The sequence below is a fragment of the Pezoporus occidentalis genome, unplaced genomic scaffold (genome assembly GCF_034315485.1).
Source record: "Pezoporus occidentalis ecotype Australia unplaced genomic scaffold, CSIRO_AGI_Poc_V1 ctg250, whole genome shotgun sequence".
Lineage (NCBI taxonomy): Eukaryota > Metazoa > Chordata > Aves > Psittaciformes > Psittacidae > Pezoporus > Pezoporus occidentalis.
The window spans coordinates 802086-821776 of NW_026914395.1; the positions used below are offsets into that span (position 1 = coordinate 802086).

At 51.6% G+C, this 19691-nt stretch overlaps 2 protein-coding genes across 4 annotated transcripts; one reads left to right on the forward strand and one right to left on the reverse strand.

The window, feature by feature from the left end:
* Positions 1-69: 69 nt before the first annotated feature.
* On the reverse strand, positions 70-17643 carry DNAJC17 (DnaJ heat shock protein family (Hsp40) member C17). Its single transcript, XM_062623302.1, has 11 exons — positions 17531-17643; positions 15749-15818; positions 14510-14568; positions 12362-12449; positions 11907-11989; positions 11372-11468; positions 9467-9516; positions 8897-8974; positions 8208-8288; positions 7294-7419; positions 70-281 (listed from the first exon to the last, which is right to left on the reverse strand). Exons 1-11 carry the CDS (start codon positions 17606-17608, stop codon positions 159-161), a joined length of 933 nt encoding a protein of 310 aa, XP_062479286.1. The 5' UTR covers positions 17609-17643; the 3' UTR covers positions 70-158.
* On the forward strand, positions 773-4279 carry CUNH15orf62 (chromosome unknown C15orf62 homolog). Of its 3 annotated transcripts, none has more exons than XM_062623305.1 (3): positions 773-2451; positions 2899-3547; positions 3674-4279. In XM_062623305.1, exon 2 carries the CDS (start codon positions 3018-3020, stop codon positions 3543-3545), a length of 528 nt encoding a protein of 175 aa, XP_062479289.1. In that variant the 5' UTR covers positions 773-2451; positions 2899-3017; the 3' UTR covers positions 3546-3547; positions 3674-4279. The 3 variants fall into 3 exon arrangements, with proteins under 3 accessions (XP_062479289.1, XP_062479288.1, XP_062479287.1); XM_062623304.1 differs by having other exon boundaries at positions 774-2451; positions 3702-4279; XM_062623303.1 differs by having other exon boundaries at positions 775-2451; positions 2899-4279.
* Positions 17644-19691: the final 2048 nt, after the last annotated feature.

A 19691-nucleotide genomic window follows, 5' to 3' on the forward strand; every position in this document is an offset into this window, starting at 1 on the left:
CCTTCTCTTCTCCAGGCTGCCCCAGCCCAGCTCTCTCAGCCTGGCTCCAAGCCCTATTTCTACAACAGCTTTAAAAAAAGGAGGTTTATTGACTTTAAATTAAGCAGCAGCTTTGGAAATGCAGAATGATGGGGTGGGAGAACCCATCCTCTCTCACGTTAGGTGTGAGACTCCTCCTCCTCTTCCCGCTTGAGCCGCTCAATAATCTGCTGCCTCTCTGCTGCTTGGCGCATCCTCATCATCACCAGGCTCTCGTAGTCCCGCTCGGACACCACTGATTCCTGGGGGCAGAAACCAAACAGACTGTTGAGAACAGCTCCCCCGCAGCCCCCCTCCATGAACCACACTCACACCATGAACGCTCGGGGCAGGGGGTCACACTCCTATGAACCACCCCAGAGAAATGGGGCAAGGTGTGAAAGCCACCTGGCCTATAGGAAACAGCCCGAGTCTTAACAGTGCTGCCCTGAGGCAGGGAGTGGGACAGATTGAGAGCCCCAGTTACCTGCTTGCAACTGGAGGTACTCCCTGCTCACAACAGGCTTAGAATCATCGAATCCCAGCCTGGTTTGGGTTGAAGGGACCTTAAAGCTCCTCCAGCTCCAACCCCTGCCACGGGCAGGGACCCCTTCCACTGGAGCAGCTTGCTCCAAGCCCCTGTGTCCAACCTGGCCTTGAACACTGCCAGGGATGGGGCAGCCACAGCTTCTCTGGGCACCCTGTGCCAGCACCTCAGCACCCTCACAGGGAAGAGCTTCTGCCTTATCTCCAACCTGATCTGCCCGTTTCAGTTTAAACCCATCACCCCTTGTCCTGTCACTCCAGTCCGTGATGAAGAGTCCCTCTCCAGCATCCTTGCAGGCCTCTTTAGGCACTGGAAGCTGCTCTGAGGTCTGGAAAGCTGCTCAGAGGCTGGATGGGAAGCATGGCTTTCCCTCACTGGGGCTGGTTATTTTGGATGACGAGCTTGCTCTGCAGGCCCAACACCCGGGCACAAAGTCCAGTGTACACTTCACCCGTTACAAAGGCTAATGCTGTAAAAACATCATCATCAAAGCCTTGTGTGGTTTCAGTCATTGCAGTGGCTGCAGCAGGAAAACCAGCAGGGATGCTCCCAAACCTGACCCAAGTGTGGCTGAGTTCTCAAAAGCTCTTGGAGCCTTTTCTTCTGTGTGTGGTGGCAACTGTCATATCAAGCAAGCTGATTGCAGACTCTACCTAATCAATGTAGGCAGCAGATGACAGCAGCTCCTGCAGAGCAAAGTGGTGGGTTTGGCTCTCTGCTTTCAGAAGCCGCTGAACATCAGTAGGTGGCCTGACTACTCTGGATGTATTCAAAGCTCTGCAATGCTTGGAAACATGCAGCTCATTTGCTTGACAGCTCAGGTAGAAAATGAAAGCATCTTCAGAGAAGGTGAATGAAAAGAAGTAGATCTCATGTTCATTTTACTACATCTACTGGTGTCTTAGGGACATGTAAACAGCAAAGAGAAGGAATGAAAAGGCAATAGAACAGCTCAGTAAGATTCTGCATGAAAATGGGGCAAGTGCAAATTTGCTGTCATGTGCCAGCAAAGCGGCTCCTCCAGCTGCAGTGTCTGGCTGGGAGGAGAAAACAGAAGCCCACAACAGATGAGAAGCTCAGACTGGGAAATGAAGAGACTAATATGCTGTAATTGGTATCTTAGGAGCTGCATGAATGAAATAACCCCTCAGGACTGCTCAGCACAGGTCTTCAGAGTGTCTGAGCAAGCAGCAGACTCTATCAGCCCTCAGTGGCAGGACTGGGCTGCTTCAAAGTTCCTGGCCACTAACCACAAACACTGTCGCTTGCTGGGCTCAGTGAAGTAACCCGCATGAGGCTCCTGCAGATGAATCACCATCCAAACCTGAATCACCACCTCGCACTCTGGATTTACACTTAAAACAGACAAGAGATGATTTCCAGGCTCCTTTGGGAGCTCTGCTCAGACAAGAAGCCAGCAGAAGCGGCAGGAGGGACAGCACCAAGAGAAGGAAGAGTCTGATGCAAGATGGGCTCCGAGTCCACGGTGCCAGCTCTCCAGCAGCCTGGGTGCCGCGGAGGGAGCTCGTGTTCTCCTCGGGAGCGCGTGGGCTGATGCTTTGCCACTCCACACACCTACTTCCTGCAATCCTGGCAATTACCAATAGTGTAAAACCCAGCTTCTGACGTGGCTGACTCAGCAAGGGCTTGGCTCAAAACAAATCCATACGCACAAGGAACTGCAGCCTGGAAGCAGTGACAGGAGGCACATGAAGAGAAAGAGGCGCTGGGGATTTTCGGCGTTCCGGGTCCAATCTGGCTGAACTGTTCCTGGACTTGCTTCTTCCAGCGTCCCAGTGCTGGTGAACGTGGCAGCCTCAGCTCTCCGAGGGCTTCAGCAGTCTCTCCTCTCCGCCTGTTGGACTGAGGTGCTGCTCCACCACAGCGTAAGTCTGGTTTACATTCCATTTTCCTGATGTTTCCCTTTTACACCTGGGTTTTGTCGCGGTTCAGATTCCTCCTGGACTGTTTCTTTGGTTTCCTTCAGCAGGACTGAGTCACCGTCTCCCTTCCCAACCACCCACTGAGATTCTTATACTGTGCCCTGCATGGAGAAGGTGCCTGGTTACCATGGTACCCCAGTGCCCTTCTGTTCTAGATGCTAGATTAAATCTGTTCTCATGGTGACTGTGTGCCTTTGCTATTCTTCACCACTTGGTTCCTGCAGCTCAGATTTAATAAGCTCAGACATCACCATTCCTTCTCCACTGAAGAAGGAGACTCCACTGAAGGAGACTCCTCCATAGCCAAGGCAGGCCAACTGCTCCATAGCACAGGGAGATAGTGGGAAGTTTGCATTTCCTGCAATACCAGCCTCTCTGTTTTCCTTCCAGCTACAGGAACAGGGACGGAAGAGGTTGTTCCTGTCGTGCCGCTTGCTGCTGATCCTGCGACACGAGTCCAGCACCTGCCTGTGAAGAGTCATCAGTTTCCTCCTGCTCCTCTCATCAGCATGGATACTTGGCGGAGAGGGTCCATTAAATCCACAACGTTCTTCAGACGGTTCTCACTCAGGAGACACAAAAAGCTGGGCAACCAAGTCATCCTCCTTAACCAGAACAGCCACACGCTGGACAGTGATGGACAGTGCCAGAAGAGGGAATGCTTGAGGGATCTGAAGGACAAGTCTGACTACCTGTCATGTCAGAGTGAGCAAAACCTAGCCAAGGCACAAGCTCCCCCCAAGCCTCCCCGGCTGTACCTGGACAGTTCTAGCTGCCCCAACATCATTGACCACACAGATTCTCACTCCGACATCTCCTTTTCTGATGCTACTCAATACCATAAAGCCACTCAAACTCAATTCCACAAGGACCAGGCTACAGACTATGGGACCTCAGAGTCAGGTTCCCAGAACGGCACCACTCTTTCTGACCTGTCTGACCCCTTCCTGTCCTTCAAAGTGGATTTGGGGCTATCGCTTCTCGAGGATGTTCTGCAGACCCTCAGGAAACAGAACCCAAGAGATTATGCCATTTGAAGGTATTTATCATTTAACATATCCCATTTCTTTACTGCTGCTGCCAGTTTCTCCAGTCCTAGCAGGAGGACGCATGCAGCATTCCTGTTGTGTGGTCTGTTTTGTTGTTCTCACCTTACCCATCACAGACTGTCCCTGTTCCTGTCCTTGCCACAGAGTTCTTCGGAGCAGAGCTCGCAGGCTCCCTGCTCAGATGACAGCACTGGCTGCTGGAACCTTGTGGGCAAGGTCCCGCTCTCCACACTGGGAATTCCCCGTTCCTGACTGTGCACCTCCTCCTTGTGGAAGAATGGCATCGTTTGGCAAATGACTCGTTTTGGGGATACGGCTGTGACACTGCAGAGCACGGACAGAAAGGGATATGGCACCATCATCATCTCTGGATAAGCAGGCGGCTTGCAAGGAGACAGTAGCATTGCGTCTCAAAGCCATAGTTACGGCAAGGGTCAGAGACACAAACTGGTCTTTCTTCTCCCACCACGTTTGGATGTGAATGAAATCAAAGCTGTTCTTCCTTTTTTTCTTCCTTGTGGGTTTCTTTCCCCCTAACTCAAGTGCAGTCGGCCCTCCCAGCCTGGAAACAGGTAAGCATCCACACAGGCTCGTAATACAGCAACAGCAGTTTATTTATCCTACTAGCAGGAGAAGAACTTTCTCTAGCTACTGCTGCTTGAAGCATGCACTGATCTATCAGCTGTACAGATATGGAAGAATAAATGTATCTGTGACTGGAAGCGTCCTGTTGCCTCATTTCATTGGTAGCAAGCCACAAAGAGCTCAGGCACAGAGAGCTCAGGCCCCTTATCTGTAGCCACCAAGATGCACCCTGTGTGGCATTCGAGGCTCTTCTGAGGGTGGGGAAGCAGCATGGCTCTGCTCTCCTGGGCTGGGACTTTATCTTCCCAGGGGGTAGGATGGGAAGGGCTCTGCCAAGCTAAAAGCATTTAAGTCAGCACGGGGGCAAACTGTTGAAATGGAATCACTGGGTCACCAATTCTGACCTTTTTCATAGCTAGATTAGATACCAGGGCTCTTAAAGCCTCCAGGCCCCCAGATAACCACAAGCTTTGGAAGCCACCTACAGCAAAGTGCCCAGAGGCATAGCAGAGAATGCACAGATGGCTCTTACATTCCAGATTTACATCAGCCTGTAAAGTCAGATAGCATGAAACCAACTCTATGAAACCTCAAAGGAGCTAGGAGAGATGCAAGAGTGCCAGACAGAGGCTTTCCTCAGCACTTTAATCCAGCTGAATGGGAAGTGCTTCATGCTGTGTGGTGGCAAAACATGCTCTTCACAGCACTGTAGAGCTGCTGTGTGCCTTGAACCTGCTGCAGCAATCAAGTAGTCATGGCTCTCAGTAGCCTGGAGTAACGGTGGCCAATCCACAGTGTTTGTAATTCAAGCATAACTCACCTCTTTGGCTCCAGCAGCTCTCCAGGAACTGCTGGACAATGTGAACCCACTGCTGCAGAAGAAAACAAGCCAGCCAAGACCGTGGAGGCCAGTATCTTGTCTCTTACTGGCTCCCCACAGCAGGGCTTCTCAACAGCCAGCCTGGTTTTGACCTGGAAACTGCTCCCAGAGCCCCCATGGTCCCTGTTAGTGTGTGGCTGCCCTGTAGCTGAGGGCTTTGGGGCTCAGCTCCTGGCTGATTACCCCAGGCAGGGAGCAGACACAGCTCGGAAGCGGATGAGTAGCGAGCGTGTTGCCATGAGAACTGTAGGTCTCCGGCTGGTTTGTGAAGCAGAGCAGGGAGGGAGTTGCACAGAGTGGGAACAAACACGGGGGTGGATTCAGACAAAAATAGGAGCAACCCAGAGGGAGCAGAGGATAGGAAGCGAGGGCAGCTTAAATCAGAATGAGATTAGTGCAGCTTCCACACAAGAGCGTGGCCCCGGTGGCTGGGAAGCCAGGCTGTGTACGAGAGGATGAAGCAGGGAGTACGCTGAGGCAGTGGCAAGAGGTATGAGAGAGCTCATTTTGTATGGTCTAGAATTGAAGAGCTGAGGACAGAGAATCAGTCAACTGGAAGTCCTGGGGTAACGGTTGGACTTGATTTTAAAGGTCTTTTCCAACCTAGTTGATTCTATCATTCTGTGGAAGCACTGCAGCCAAGAGAAGCTCTCACCACATTACAGTCTTCAGAAGCATCCCAGTGGAAACAGCAGCAGGATCTGGGGAGGGTCTGGAGTAGGAACCAGGAAAAGGAACCAGAGCAGCTTGGAGATCTCAGTGTGGACAGCAAGACTGCAACGTAACCAGAGGATCTGCAGCTGCTTACAGAAAGCAGCAGCGAAGACAGACAAGTATCAGCAGTGCAATGCCTGGGGAAGGATGCAAGTCACCGGCCACAGCTCCTCACCATTTTGAGAGCTGTATGGGATTGCCAAGGCTGTGTTGGGCAGAAGTGAGTCACCAGCTCCAAGCAGCATGGACACCTTTTGCTGCTGCAGCCTGCTCTCCCTTGTGCTCCACCAAGCTAATCCTCCACAGCAGCAGACGCTGCACTTCCACACTAACAAGCTTTGGTCATGGAAAGAAGCCAAGATCAACCCAGTTAAAACCAGTGCTTTTGAACCTATGGAGGCAAGAATCCACCAGCAAATTCCAATTGTAGCAGCAGCTCTCTTAGGTAGGAACAAGCCAGTTCTCATTCTGAACAATCTAATAAGCTGCTAAAATATGTAGGTAATGAACACACACAAAGCTGATTGAGACACCGGGTAAGGGCACCTGTACAGCATGAGGCAAGAGTCCTCTCTGCAATTAGATCATTCTGATCTTTACACCACAGGGAAGAATGCAGTAAGTGTCACATGGAGTTTGAACTGGAACTCAAATAACCAGCAAAGGATCTCGGGTCCCTTCACAGCCAAAGAATTGCTAACTAGATCAGAAGACACAGAGAGCACAAGGTCAGTTCTGTGCTACAGAGCAAAGTGTGACATAACCTGCTTCAAAAGAAGCAGACACACCTCCCACTCCAGAAAGCCACCAAGAGCAAGGGGTAACAGAGTCAACAAGCTGCTGCAACACCTTCTCAGCCTGGTTTCTACCTTTCAACGACCACGTTATTGCCTTCCATGTGTTTTGTGATTGGAATACATTCACTACTCAAGAGCAACAGCTTCAGAGGGATTTCTTGTGAAATAAAGAAGCAGCAGCTAAGAGTTAACACACACCTTGCACTCAAAGTAGCCACGAGTAAAGAGGACCAAAACCAGGCAATGAGGTCTCTATGTAGGTATATAACTGCCTTCTCTTCCATCTTGCAGACCCTGAGAATAGATGTTTCCTTTCAGCACTGAAATTTCATCCTCTTGGGAATGCAGCGAGTAACCAAGCCTCCCTAAAGAAGCCTTCTAGAAGACCCATTTCAACCAGCTGTCAGCCAAAGAATTCCCACAAATGACATTGGTAAAAATCCCCCAAGAACAGCATTAGAGGCTTTGGCTGAGCAAGGAACCTCCTCGGCCATCACTTTGAAGAGAGACTGTGTGAAGATCGAGGTATCCAAATACTCGTGTTCTCAGTGTGCTGCTACTCAGGCAAGAGGTCCTCCAAAAATGCCACTGCTTCAGCACAAAAGGGTCAGAGGTACCAGAGAAGGGGGCTTTGCATTAAGAGCTTCTTATCAGCTCTGCTGGGAATCAACATCTCGCCACCAATGCAAAGCACACTGTGAAGTGTAGGCTGCTATAGAAACAGGTTTAGGTAACAGCAGCCTGTGCTGTGTCTCCTTACCTGGGAAGTCGTGGGGTCACCACTGCTGTCAGGGATGGTGCTGGGACTGTTCTGGGGCTGGCCCTCCAGCCAGGAAAGCTTGAGAGGATTATTTATCAGGCCAACTTCATTCTTCACAGCCATCTCCTGACAATGAAAACAGCCATTGAGGATATCCATCCCCACCTGAATTTCAGACCCCACTCCCTCCCGGGTCACCAACAACCATTAAATTCCATCTCAGCCTGGCAGCAAGGGCAAGCAGGGGACAACCAGCACTGATTTCCCAGCCGCCCTACATGACGGACACCCTTTAGGGTCTGTATTTGCATTAAATATAGAACATATCACTGCTGGTACTTTTGATAAACAGGTCACAGGGTCAGAGACAACCCTGAGGGGTTGCCTTAATTATATGGATATATGAGTGAAAGAAAGGTGACAAGGGATAGAGACTCTTGTACAGTGAAGTTTAAGTTGATGGAAGTACTACAGTTAAGGGTAACTGATCGACTTCTGTTTCCACAGCCACATGAATTATTGTAACTCCCAGTGAGTCAAGACATTTTGCTTTCTTTGAAACAAATGCCTGATATAACCTCTAAAACTCCTGAAGCCCGTTCCCACAATGGGTAGTTCACCTTCAGTGAGAGCTGGTTGAACAGCTCAGTGCCTGCTTTTTGAAGCAGTGCCTCTTCCCTCAGCCTTTTCCACACACAACCTGCTTGTTTATGTGCATGACCCGCTCTGGGTTTGTGCCTCCAGCTTTGCCACTCCCTTCAGGCATCTGTACCTTTAGACTCTCATTACTCTTCCTCAGTGCCTTAATGACAAGGCAGCGTCTGGAGGCTGTCAGCTCGCCAAGCCTTCCCTCCTGCAGCACCCCTTCTTGCCCACTGTCAGCCACACACATCCGGGGGCTCTGCCAGACTTACAGCAGCCTTAACCGTAGCAAATTCCACAACTGCACTCCCAGTCTTCCTGCTGGAGATCACCAAGTTGAGCACATCACCATACTGGTAAGACAAAGACAGAAAGACAGGTTAATTGCAGACCCAAGAGATGAAAGCAAAGGGAAAACGTGTGTTTTCTCAGACATGAGGCTTGAGCTGTCACCATTTCTGTCTTGCAGGATGCTCCCACAGATCCCAAGCTGTCATAATTTCTGCCCCTCCAGGAAATAGTTCTGGGGAGGAATGGAGCTCCACACTTTGCTTCCAGCAAGCCCCAGTGCAAGAGGGCTGCTTTGCTCAGAATCAGGGCTACAGGAGACACTTGCATGAAGGGAAAATAAAGATCACCTGCTGGGATTCCTCACATCAAAGGCTTGTCTATGCCTGTCCCTGCACTTCCCACAGCAGCAAATGTCTAGTGCTTTTAAGTGAAGGCAAAAGTGCACCATAACCACACAGCCAGGCTGACTGCTATGCAGGGCATGAACCACACAGTGGGAAGAGTTTCAGGAGTCCCTGCTGGGAGTGAGCCATTGGTGCTCCCTGGGGAACAGATCACGGCCGATGGGTCATGCTGAAGGCCTCTGACAATTGTCTGAGAAAGCTGGACAGAGAACTGACCCACTCCAGTTTGTATGTAACTTCCTAGAATCCACCAGCCTTTCTTATACCTTTTGCAGGATCTGGAGCAGAACGTCTTTTGAGTAACCCCCTCTCGTCTCATCTTCCTTCCTGCATTTCCATTTGAGCTGGGAAATAAAGATAAGTTAGTTTTGTCCATGCGAACAGCTCCTGCCACCTGCATGTTAATCTAATCTGCTATTTACAGTTACACCCCCAGAACAGTGACCTCAACATCAGAATGTCCAAAGGGAACAAATTATTTGGGGAACAGGGAGAAGCACTGCTCACTGGAATAAAAAGACTGTACTTGAAAGCATACTAATGGCTCTATCAGGGTAATAAGCAGATGTTTCCCTGTGCTGAAAGCAGAGACAACTCAATTTCAGGCTCAAAAATCTAAACCAGACAGTAGAGAAAAGGGAGAGGGAGAGAAGATGTTTTAAAGGCAATAACAGGAGCTGTTCATATGCATAATGCACACTAGGTAGAGGAACTTCACCTCCACTGTACAGAGGGACACAGCAGTTCAGCAGTCTTGAAGTGTCCCTTCTGTTTTCTGAAGCTGTGTTATGTTCTATCAGTTTTCACCAAACCCCTGCTTTATAAGGATGTCTTACTTTGAGTTTAGGGGTTATTTTGCCTTCAGCTTCTTTTCTTTCTTGCTTGCCTAAAGAGAGGAAAGGAAAAAACAGACAGAAAGGACATGAATGAAGAGCTCTTGGTTAAAGATCAATTAGCACAAAATTCACCCTGAGAACACACATATGGCAATAACAAACAGTCCTGGGCTTTCACTGGATCATTTAACCCCCAAAACTCTCATGCAACACTATCATCAGGAAGCATAGCACAGACTGGATCCTGGATGTCAGCATTTCTTCCTTCTATGATGCCCAGACTTGCCACAAGCAAGGCTGGAACAAGCTAAGTAAAAATACAGGCAGGAGATCTGCTTGATTCTAGAACATTTTCCCAGTAAGAGGGTTGTGGTGGTGGGAACAAGTGTGGAAAAATAAAGGGTAGACAAAAAAAGGCAGGACAGCATAACCTGAGACAGCATAATCTGGCCCTGCAAAGAAATACCTTATAGTAGTGTGCTCTCACTGCAAGGATCTCAGGGTGGTTTACAATTAGCAAATGCTTAACAACCTCCCCATTTCCTGAGATGTGAAATCAAGTTAAGAAAGTCTGAATGAGGAACTGCTGAGGGAGCTGGGGGGTTCAGTGTGGAGAAGAGAAGGCTCAGGGGGGACCTGATGGCTGCCTACAACTGCCTGAGAGGAGGATGGAGCCAGGAGGGGCTCTGCTCCCAAGGAACAAGGGATGGGACAAGAGGAAACGGCCTCAAGCTGCACCAGGGCAGGTTTAGATGGAGCTGAGGAACAATTCCTGCCCCAGAGGGTGCTCAGGCATTGGAACAGGCTGCCCAGGGCAGGGCTGCAGGCACCGGCCCTGCAAGTGTTCACACACCGAGGTTACGAGGCCTCAGTGCCATGGGTTGGGGGTGGCCTTGGCAGTGCTGGGGTAAGGGTTGGACTGGATGAGCTTGAAGCTCTTTTCCAACCTGGTTGCTTCTGTCATTCTACAAATGACTGCGTACAGCTAGTGGTGTCTGACTGTGCCCTGGTGACTCCCAAAAGAACTCCTACATCTGGACCCCTGGGGTTACTTTTTTACTCATTACATCAATGTTTTTCTTGAGAGAAAGGAACAGATCCTATGCTGCTTCCTCTGCTGGAATGAAAGGAGTAGGAAGCAGGAGACAATAAATCCTCCCATTGAACTGAAACCCTGAGCAGCACTGTAATGAGTTTTGAAAAGAGAACTTTCTGAAACCCAGAACCATATTTTAAGCCTACACAGACACAGGATACTAGAAAAGGCAATTCGCTATAGAACGGTGTGGATGGGCAAGAGGTTTAGGTATGCCAAAGGGTGAGGTTCTAGGATTCTGGAAAACTCTCACCCCCTCCTGTATGAGGAAAACTAACTGCTCTGTGCAAGGCTGGGATGGAGACTGTGCATACTCAAGGAACAGGACTTCCAGAAAGTAAACCTCAGCAACCATACCACACTTTGTTCTCCACACTGAGTCTCTTTTGGGTGATGAGTATTGGGACCTGGCAAGGGAATACCAGAGCAGTAAACCAACAACAATCATTAGTTCTTGCAAACTTGAACCATTCCCTGAGTCTGCAGCACTGACTGCTTCCACTGAGAGATGAGCAGGACTTCAGGCTCACTCCAGCATAACTGTGGGGCTCCACAGACCACCTGGATTCAATACTCCGAAGTATTTACTGGAAAGGAGCAGCAGCCTGTTGAAGAGCAGCATGAAACTTATAAGGAAGCAACTTCACAGAGATACCAGTCTTTTGACTTCGCCACGAAGAAGGTGCAAGTCCTACACAGAAGGTGACCAAGTGATAAGGCTGCACCAGTGCCCGAGCTCTGTCTGCAGAAGAGCTGGAGTCCCCCACACACATACTTTGGCCGAGGGCTCCAATCTCCTCTGCTCTCACCTTGGAAGTGCTGCTCTCTCTCACGCCAGATCTGCTCCTGAATGAGTCTCTGCTGCTCCTTGAGCTGCCGGGAGCCTTCTTCACGCAGGCGGATTATCTACAGCAGAGGGGAGATGGCACAGGCATGAGGGCTCAGTTCCATGGCTGGCTCAAGGCTGACGAAGGGAGTTCTTATCTTACACCCACCTCCTGTGGCAACCCTCCTGCTAGTTCACCTGCTAGAGCTCCAGCACTCATAATCAGACCACTCATGTTCCTAGTGCCCGTTGGCCAGCACATAACCCACTAGCTGTTGTTATTGTCTGCTATGGCAAAAGAGGCTGGACAAAAAGATAACATCCCAAGAGTGGCACACGCCAGACTGCTACAAGATCTCTTCTCCACGCCCCTTTCGGAGAGGCCATTAATCCAAAAGGCTGGAGGTCTGCTACACAGATTTGGTGCATCACATCCCATGGATTTCATTATGAAACCAAAGATTTTCAGCTATTCTTTGTAAAAGAAGCAGAGAAAACTCTTCAGAATTTATCATTACTTCTTGTTCTAATGATCTCGTTGTCCTGATTTCCTCCTCTTCAGTCTCATAGGCCTGAGCTTCCCGTTCTCTGGCTTCAAGATCTGCAGAGAAAGCAACCAAATGAGAACAATCCAAAGGGGATTTTCACTGCTGACCAGAGCTGGATGCAAAGAAATAAACTTGGCACCTACAGCAATTTCAGGGTAGAGCCCTGACAGCTCTGCTACCTCCCCTCTGCCAGTGTATCACCAGTATTCCAGTCCTCCAACCCCCTGATCCCAGAGCAGAACCATCCCACCTATGGCTCTGGGAGATTTCAGATGGCTACAGCACTGTACTGGGCACAAAGAGGCCACAGCCATGGCAGACGAGCAGCAGATTAACCCGTGGTCAGTTCCAGCAGCAGCAGAAATGCAGACACCCAGCTAAGGAAGGCTTCAAGCCCAGAGCAAATGAAGGTTTGATGTCATTACCAAGCTTCACTTTCTTTCTCTTCTCATCAAGTGCCTGTGTCCTCTCTGCAGCCTGTTTCTTGGCTTTTCGCACTTTGTCATACGCCGCCTGTCAGAGAACAACACAACAGTGTGAAACTGTGTAAAGTGGGAGGGAGAAATGGAAAGCAGTGAATAAAGGTCACATCAGACACTGAAACACTGTAAGCAGAGGGAAAGATCTGCTGCTTCCTGCTGACACTGCTCCTGAAAGTGTTGGAAGCTCACACAAACACCCCGGGAACATGAGAAGAGGCCCACGGATCTCCAGATGGAGCCTGAAGGGGCACGGGAGTCTGTAAGTAACTGCAAAGAGTACTGGAGAGAAGGTCTGCCCCTTCTTCAGAGATGGCAACAGTGCTTTCGGTTCCTGAACATGCCCAAAGCAGCTTTAGGGGCACTGGTAACAGATCAGGGTTGGTTTAGAGCAAAGGTTTACAGTTAAGGAGGTCTGTTTTACATGAAAGATTCATACAAGATGGGCATCAGACTCACATGCGTGTGTGAGATCAAAGAGCACCAGAAGTCTTGAGCAGCAGTAGCACATCAACATTCATTTAGCACTACAGAGACCTCAGAACTGGGGGAAACCAGCTATTTCACTGGCACCTGCTTAAACCAGTTGGTAATCTCTTCATCAGCCTACACAGAACCTGTCTGTACTACCTAAAGCACAGTGCTCACATCTTACTTGTAGAGTAGCTGTACAGGAAAGCACTGCTCTTGCTTTACACACTACAGAAGCTGGTGTTTTCCCTTCCTGCATGGGAGGGGTTTGCTAAATACCTTCTCCTTTTCAAAATGTAGAAGCCAAAGAGCTCCTGGATGCCAAAAGCTAAACTGCCCCTTGTCAGGGAGATCACAAACCTTGCCAATGTTTGAACAGAGGAGAGTTATCTCACGTCTTTCAATCTTATAACCTGAAGTTTCAACATTCCTTCTCTCCTCAGTTTATCTGGGTATAGTCACCTGCTCAGTTTTATCTGGTTTTATTCCTCCCCATCACACATTCAGATTACTTTCAGGCCTCAAGCAGTGGGCACTCAACCACTTCCTCACAGCAAGAGAGCCCAAACTACACCTGGCAGCAAAGCTCTTGCAGCAGAAGGAAAGAGATTGTGATTCTGATTCAGCTTTGCTGTTTACAAGTCTCCTTTGTGCCCTCTGGAAAGGCTTTGAGCCTTGGCAACCACAGCTAGATAGTATTTATTTGTCAGACCTTGTCTTCAAGGGAACTGCAGATGCACTGTTGCCATGGGAATCCCATGTGGCCCTGCATCGTGTAGTGGTTATCAGATTTTAAATGGGATCTGCTCCAGTCTAACACATTATTAAAGACAGTATCTCACCCCTGAGTGAAGGGACAGAGCTACTGCCAGCACATCAAGCCACAAAAAGAACATTTGTCTAAGTTCTTATCTGTCATCTACAATATGACCTCATGGAGAACTACAGGGAGGAACAGATGAGACTTGCATTCATGAGGACACACTGGAGGTGAGCAGGACAGAGAGGCAGAGATCCCAGTACCTCTTCAGCATACCCGCAGCACCACACAAGCCCAGCACCACCGAGGGATGGGTGTCATACAACCAACCAGGTTGGAAAAGAGCTTTAAGCTCATCCAGTCCAACCCCTACCCCAGCACTGCCAAGGCCACCCCCAACCCATGGCACTGAGGCCTCGTCTCCACAGGGTGTGAACACTTGCAGGGACAGTGACTGCAGCCCTGCCCTGGGCAGCCTGTTCCAATGCCTGAGCACCCTCTGGGGCAGGAATTGTTCCTCAGCTCCATCTAAACCTGCCCTGGTGCAGCTTGAGGCCGTTTCCCCTTGTTCCACCCCTTGTTCCTTGGGAGCAGAGCCCAGCCCCTCCTGGCTCCATCCTCCTCTCAGGCACTTGGAGGCAGCCATCAGGTCCCCCCTGAGCCTTCTCTTCTCCACACTGAACCCCCCAGGTCCCTCAGCCCTTCCCCATCACACTTGGGCTCCAGGGCCTGCACCAGCTCCATTGCCCTCCTCTGGCCCCACTCCAGCACCTCAAGGTCTCTCTTGGAGTGAGGAGCCCAGAACTGAACACAGGACTCAAGCTGCAGCCCCACCAGCGCCCAGCACAGGGGAGGATCCTTACCCTCGCTGCTGCATCTGTGAGCACCGCTAAGGCCTGAGACAGCTGGTGGAAGACTTCCGCTGGGGATTAGAAGAAAAAAGGGTGAGATGCAGAGAAGCATGCTAGCGGCCTGGGGGTGAACCAGCAATGACATTCCCTTATGGGTGAGACCTGCAGAACAGCAGAAAGAATAATCTTTCCAAATCATTTGTAACGCTATAGCCAGGATCACCTCAACACACAGCACTGGTTATAGAAATCAGTGTGAATTAAGAAACCAAAACTGGGACTCTTTCATTGGAACAGAAACCTAGAAAACATGAATTCCACAGAACCCATCTACAGCAGCTTATCACTCAACCTGCAGCCAGCCTGAAACCCAGTGTTGTAACCAAATCCTCCCTTTCACATCAACAGCTTTGCAGCCTAGCATTCAAGCTTTGCATTTTACAGTAATGTTGACAACCTTCTTCCTGGAAGAGCTGCACTTACAGGCTGGAGGCTTCCACACACACTTCACTTCTCAGCCTTCTGCACACCTCAAAACCCGCAGCTTTCCTCTCACTGCTTCTAGAAGCTTGTTTCTCTGCTGTGATATTTTAACCTGTATTCCAGCTGTAAGCTTCCAATCTATTGGACTGTAGCCCATTGAACTGGGAAATGCAAAGTACAGAGCCATGTTTATTTTTGCCTCCTTCGTCCTTACCACTGCTGTTCACTGCCACCTGCAGCTACAAACTGAAACAGAGAAGCTGCACAAGCCAGACCCTGCTAACAGTTCAGGTATGCTCAGCTCTGCAGTCAGGGCCTTGTCTCTAACAGATAAAAACACACACTGCCCATAGATATGACTTATAAACTATCATATGCTCGTATGATTTATAAATTTGCTGTTGAGGTTTTCACTAAGAGGTATGAATTAAAGCAGTGACCAGCCAGTGAACACTGGGACAGCACGGCCAAAGGACTGGGCTTCAAGTACCATCTGGGAAGGTTTGGGAGGTGCAAATACAATTGTAGCACTGCCTTAACACTGATGGTCCCCAAGCAAACATGATTGCATTCAACCTCAAAACCAGAGCTCTCTGGCAGTGACAAAACAACTCTTAGTCCTGCCTGTGTGTACTTTACATTACATGTACCCAGGTCCCTTACTTACACACACAGGCAGACCTGAAGCAAGGCAGAGCTGCTTCCAGGAATGTGCACACGTGAAAAGAAACACGAGCTGCTGTTTGTGTCTGCACAGCCCCATCTCACCTGCCCTGGGGTTGTCTGGGTTCTTATCGGGGTGGCACGTCAGGGCCTTCTGCCGGTACGCCTTCTTCACCTGCAAAGAGCCAGGGGGGAGAGTTACTCATTGCTCTGTGTTGAGAAAAGCAACCTGAGGATAAGAACCAACAGCACAACACTACAGAGAGAAAAGGACTGTTCAGAGGGTTTCTTTTGTTGTGGGTTTTGCTGGACTGAAAGCAAACCTCTCTAAGTAAGCAGAAGGCTGTGGTTGAACCAGCATTCATGTGCATGACTTGACATCCTCCAGGCCTGACCAGAAATAAAGACCTTTGTAGAGTACCAATAGCTCACCCCCCCCCCACGTTGAAGGGTAAAGCAGGCTACTGTGACAGCAAGAGACCTCCGAAATGCTCGCTTTTCAACCTCAGTGCAGTGACTTGTCCTTTTTAATCACACTGCACCATGAGGACAAGCGCTGGAGCCCAGGACACTCCGTCGGCACCGGTATCTTGAATGGGTCTCAGCTTCTCAAAGCCAGAGGTTTCACTTGTAGGTGCATTGGGCTGCAGCAGTCAAACCTCAGGATCACCCCAGCCAAGTCTGGATCACCGAGGCAGAGGGATAGCATGCTCTTTGCAGCTGCAGCTTTGGGACACAGCAAGCACCATTTACGGTACAACTGGCTTTGGAGAGGTGAGGGGTTTTTGACCAAAGAATGTTTAATGCCTTCTACACTTCAAAGAAACCCTGACACCTTTGAGCTTAGTCACTGTTATCAACCTAAGACCCCTTTGTTAGTGAACAAGAAAGGTTGGGAAGAAAAGCTGCTCTGTTCCATAGCCAAAGCACATTCCTCTGCTAAAACAAGTGGAATTCTCAGTGCCCAGCACCACCCTGTGGACAAAGCTCTTGTAAGGGGAACGTGCACTAAAGCCTTGCAGGCTAATCCCAGCTCCTGAATAAGCAGGACTGCACTTAAGAGCCAGGTAACTCTCCTTTGCATCAGTCACAACTATTCCAATAACAGAAATATTCCACAGGCCAGCACAGATAAGGCTTCTCTGAACAGAGAAGGCTGCATGGAAACCTCATAGCAGCCTTCCAGTATCTGACGGGGGCCTATAGGGATGCTGGGGAGGGACTCTTCATTAGGGACTGGACTGACAGGATAAGGGGTAACGGGTTCAAACTGAAACAGGGGAAGTTTAGATTGGATCTAAAGAGGAAATTCTTTCCTGTGAGGGTGCTGAGGCACTGGAATGGGTTGCCCAGGGAGGCTGTGAATGCTCCATCCCTGGCAGTGTTCAAGGCCAGGTTGGACAGAGCCTTGGGTGGCATGGTTTAGTGTGAGGTGTCCCTGCCCATGGCAGGGGGTTGGAACTGGATGATCTTAAGGTCCTTTCCAACCCTGACTGCTCTATGAAATCTTGTGTTTCCCTTTAATTCAATCGGTAAATCATGTGGAAAGGGGTAACTCCAAACCTCCAAAGCCAACACCATGGATTACGGGAACCGGCAGTACCCAGCGCAGCCTCCAACAACCGGCACCGGGCTCAAGGCGGCAGCTTCCCTCCCGGGCGCACACGAGCAGTCAAACCCACCCGAGCCCAGCTCCGCAGCTCTCCCCAGCCGATCCCTTCCTCCTCCGAAGCCAGGCCTCGCTCGCGGGCCTGAGCTGGGATAAACGGGAGGGTAAACTGCGCGCAGCAAAGCCACCGCCGCTAAACCCGGCTTCCCCGCTGAGGGGCACCGAAAGGAGGCCCCGGCCCGGGACTCCCCGTGGCGGCTCCCGGCCGCTGCCCTCACCTCCTTCTCCGACGCCTTCTCGCCGACCCCGAGCAGCCCATACAGGTCCAGCTGCAGCAGGTCCTTACCCACCGCCATCCCGGCGCTCTCCGCCTGCTGCCGGGCCCGCCCCGCCCGCGGGGAACCGCAACCTCCACTACCACAACGGCCGCTGCAGCGGCTGCACCGCGACTACAGAGACCAGGGTGCACCGCGACTACAGAGACCAGGGTGCACCGCGACTACAGAGACCAGGGTGCACCGCGGCCCCGCCGCCGCCGCGGTGCTTGCTGGGGATGGAGTTCCGTGGCGGCGGCTGCCAGCGAAGAGGGGCGGGCGAGGGACTACAACTCCCGTGGTGCTTTGCGGAGGGCAGGCGGAGCGCGGGGCCGTTGGGGGCCGCGGCGGTGCGGGGGGAACGGGAGCTCCGAAGCGGAGCCCAGCGATGCGCTGGCCCCGGGAGGAGCGGGTGTCCCGGGCAGCGCGTCCTGGGGGCAGGTCGCTGGTGCTGTGAGCCCCACTGCGGTCCCTTCCGAGCCATCCCGACCGGGGAAAGCGCTCATCCTTGCTGACGGATGGCTTTCAGACAGCTGGTGATGGGTGGGAGCAGTGGGAAAGGTTTGACAGAGTGTATTCGGTGATACTGATGCGCACTGTGACTGTTGGTTGGCAAGAGGCAGGAGAACAGGAGGGTGCTGCTGTCCCGGGACCTTCACGTTGACCATTCGCACCTGCCCAGCGCTCTCAGCATGGACAGCAGTGACACCACGAGGAAGTGCATGGGCACACGAGTGAACGCTGGCAGAGCTGCCACTGTAAGCGGCGAGGAGAAGCAAGACAGGCCAACCCACTATGGGTGATCAGCAAACTTCTGCTTTATTTCAGGCGCACTTCGCTTATGTAAGCGTGGTGTTTAGCCACGCCTCGAGTCACAACAGTCTTGGTCAGTTCTACACAGCTTCCTCCACGTTCTCCTCCCACATCCGGTATCCGGTTACCTGTGGGGCCTGCCCCTTGCCTTGCTCGCACAAGGCCTCTAAGGCTCCATGGCCTTGCTTTGGAGCCATTCTGCAACGCTCCTGCCATAGAATCATAGAGTGGTTTGGGTTGGAAAGGACCTTAAGATCATCCAGTTCCACCCCCCTGCCATGGGCAGGGACACCTCACACTAAACCATGGCACCCAAGGCTCTGGCTTGAACACTGCCAGGGATGGAGCATTCACAACCTCCCTGGGCATGCTAGGCCCCTGCTCCTGTGGAACCTGTGCTGGGATCGGCTCCCTGGTGCACGCCGCTGCCTGGAGCTCCAGCCTGGCTGCTGCTGTTGCTGGTTCCTCCTCCTCAAAGAGCCTGGGACGCTCCATTCCATCCTCACTGTAATCAACATCCCAAGCCCTGCTCCGGTGCTGTATCCCCGGCCATCCTCAGGCCATCGCTGCCCATCATGGTACCACCTCCAGGACCCGCTCCGGTCCCTCGCTGCCGCCCCACTGTGACCACGGGCAGGAACTCTTCTTCTTCTGCCCTGCTCTGCTGAGCGCTCCTCCAGCACCATCTCCCCCTGCAAACCAAAGGCCCACGGAGCTCAGCCCCTGCCCTGGAGACCCAACGGGCCCGAGGCAGCAGAGCGGGGCAGGGCAGCCCCAGGAGGTGCCTGCGTTGCCACAGCGGAGCCGGAGCCCGTCCCGGCGCACGCAGGGTGCACTGGGGGCATCCCTGGGTGCTGCGGGTGCAGGGCTGGGACCGACGCCTGCGGCACGGGCCGGCGGGAGCAGGGGGGCAGGAAAGCGGCTCTGGCCTGGCCATGAGGGCAGTGCGGGGGGGGGGGGCAGGCGGGCAGCGGTGCCCCTGCCCCTGTCCCCAAGGATAGCGCTGGGGCTCTGTGGGGCTGCCATGTGCCTCAGTGAGAGAGGTCATGGGTGGCACAGGGTGTCACAGGGACTCTGATGACATCACGGGTAGCACAGGGACTGGTGACATCACAGGTGACATCACAGGTGTCACAGGGACTCTGGTGACATCATGGGTGGCACAGGGACTCGGGTGACATCACAGGTGACATCACGGGTGGCACAGGGACTCGGGTGACATCACAGGTGACATGACAGGTGTCACAGGGACTCTGGTGACATCATGGGTGATATCACGTGAGTCACAGGGACTCTGGTCACATCACATGGT

Bases quoted from the DNA above. Each gene is read 5' to 3' on its own strand.
- DNAJC17 (XM_062623302.1), bottom strand. From the start codon at position 17,608: ATGGCGGTGGGTAAGGACCTGCTGCAGCTGGACCTGTATGGGCTGCTC. The intron at 7,420-8,207 runs GTAAGTCTGGCA...TTTCATTGTCAG, and splicing joins TTGCTACGGTTAAGGCTGCT to GAGATGGCTGTGAAGAATGA. The intron at 282-7,293 runs GTAAGGAGACAC...TTCTGCCCCCAG, and splicing joins GTGACCCCACGACTTCCCAG to GAATCAGTGGTGTCCGAGCG.
- CUNH15orf62 (XM_062623305.1), top strand. From the start codon at position 3,018: ATGGATACTTGGCGGAGAGGGTCCATTAAATCCACAACGTTCTTCAGA.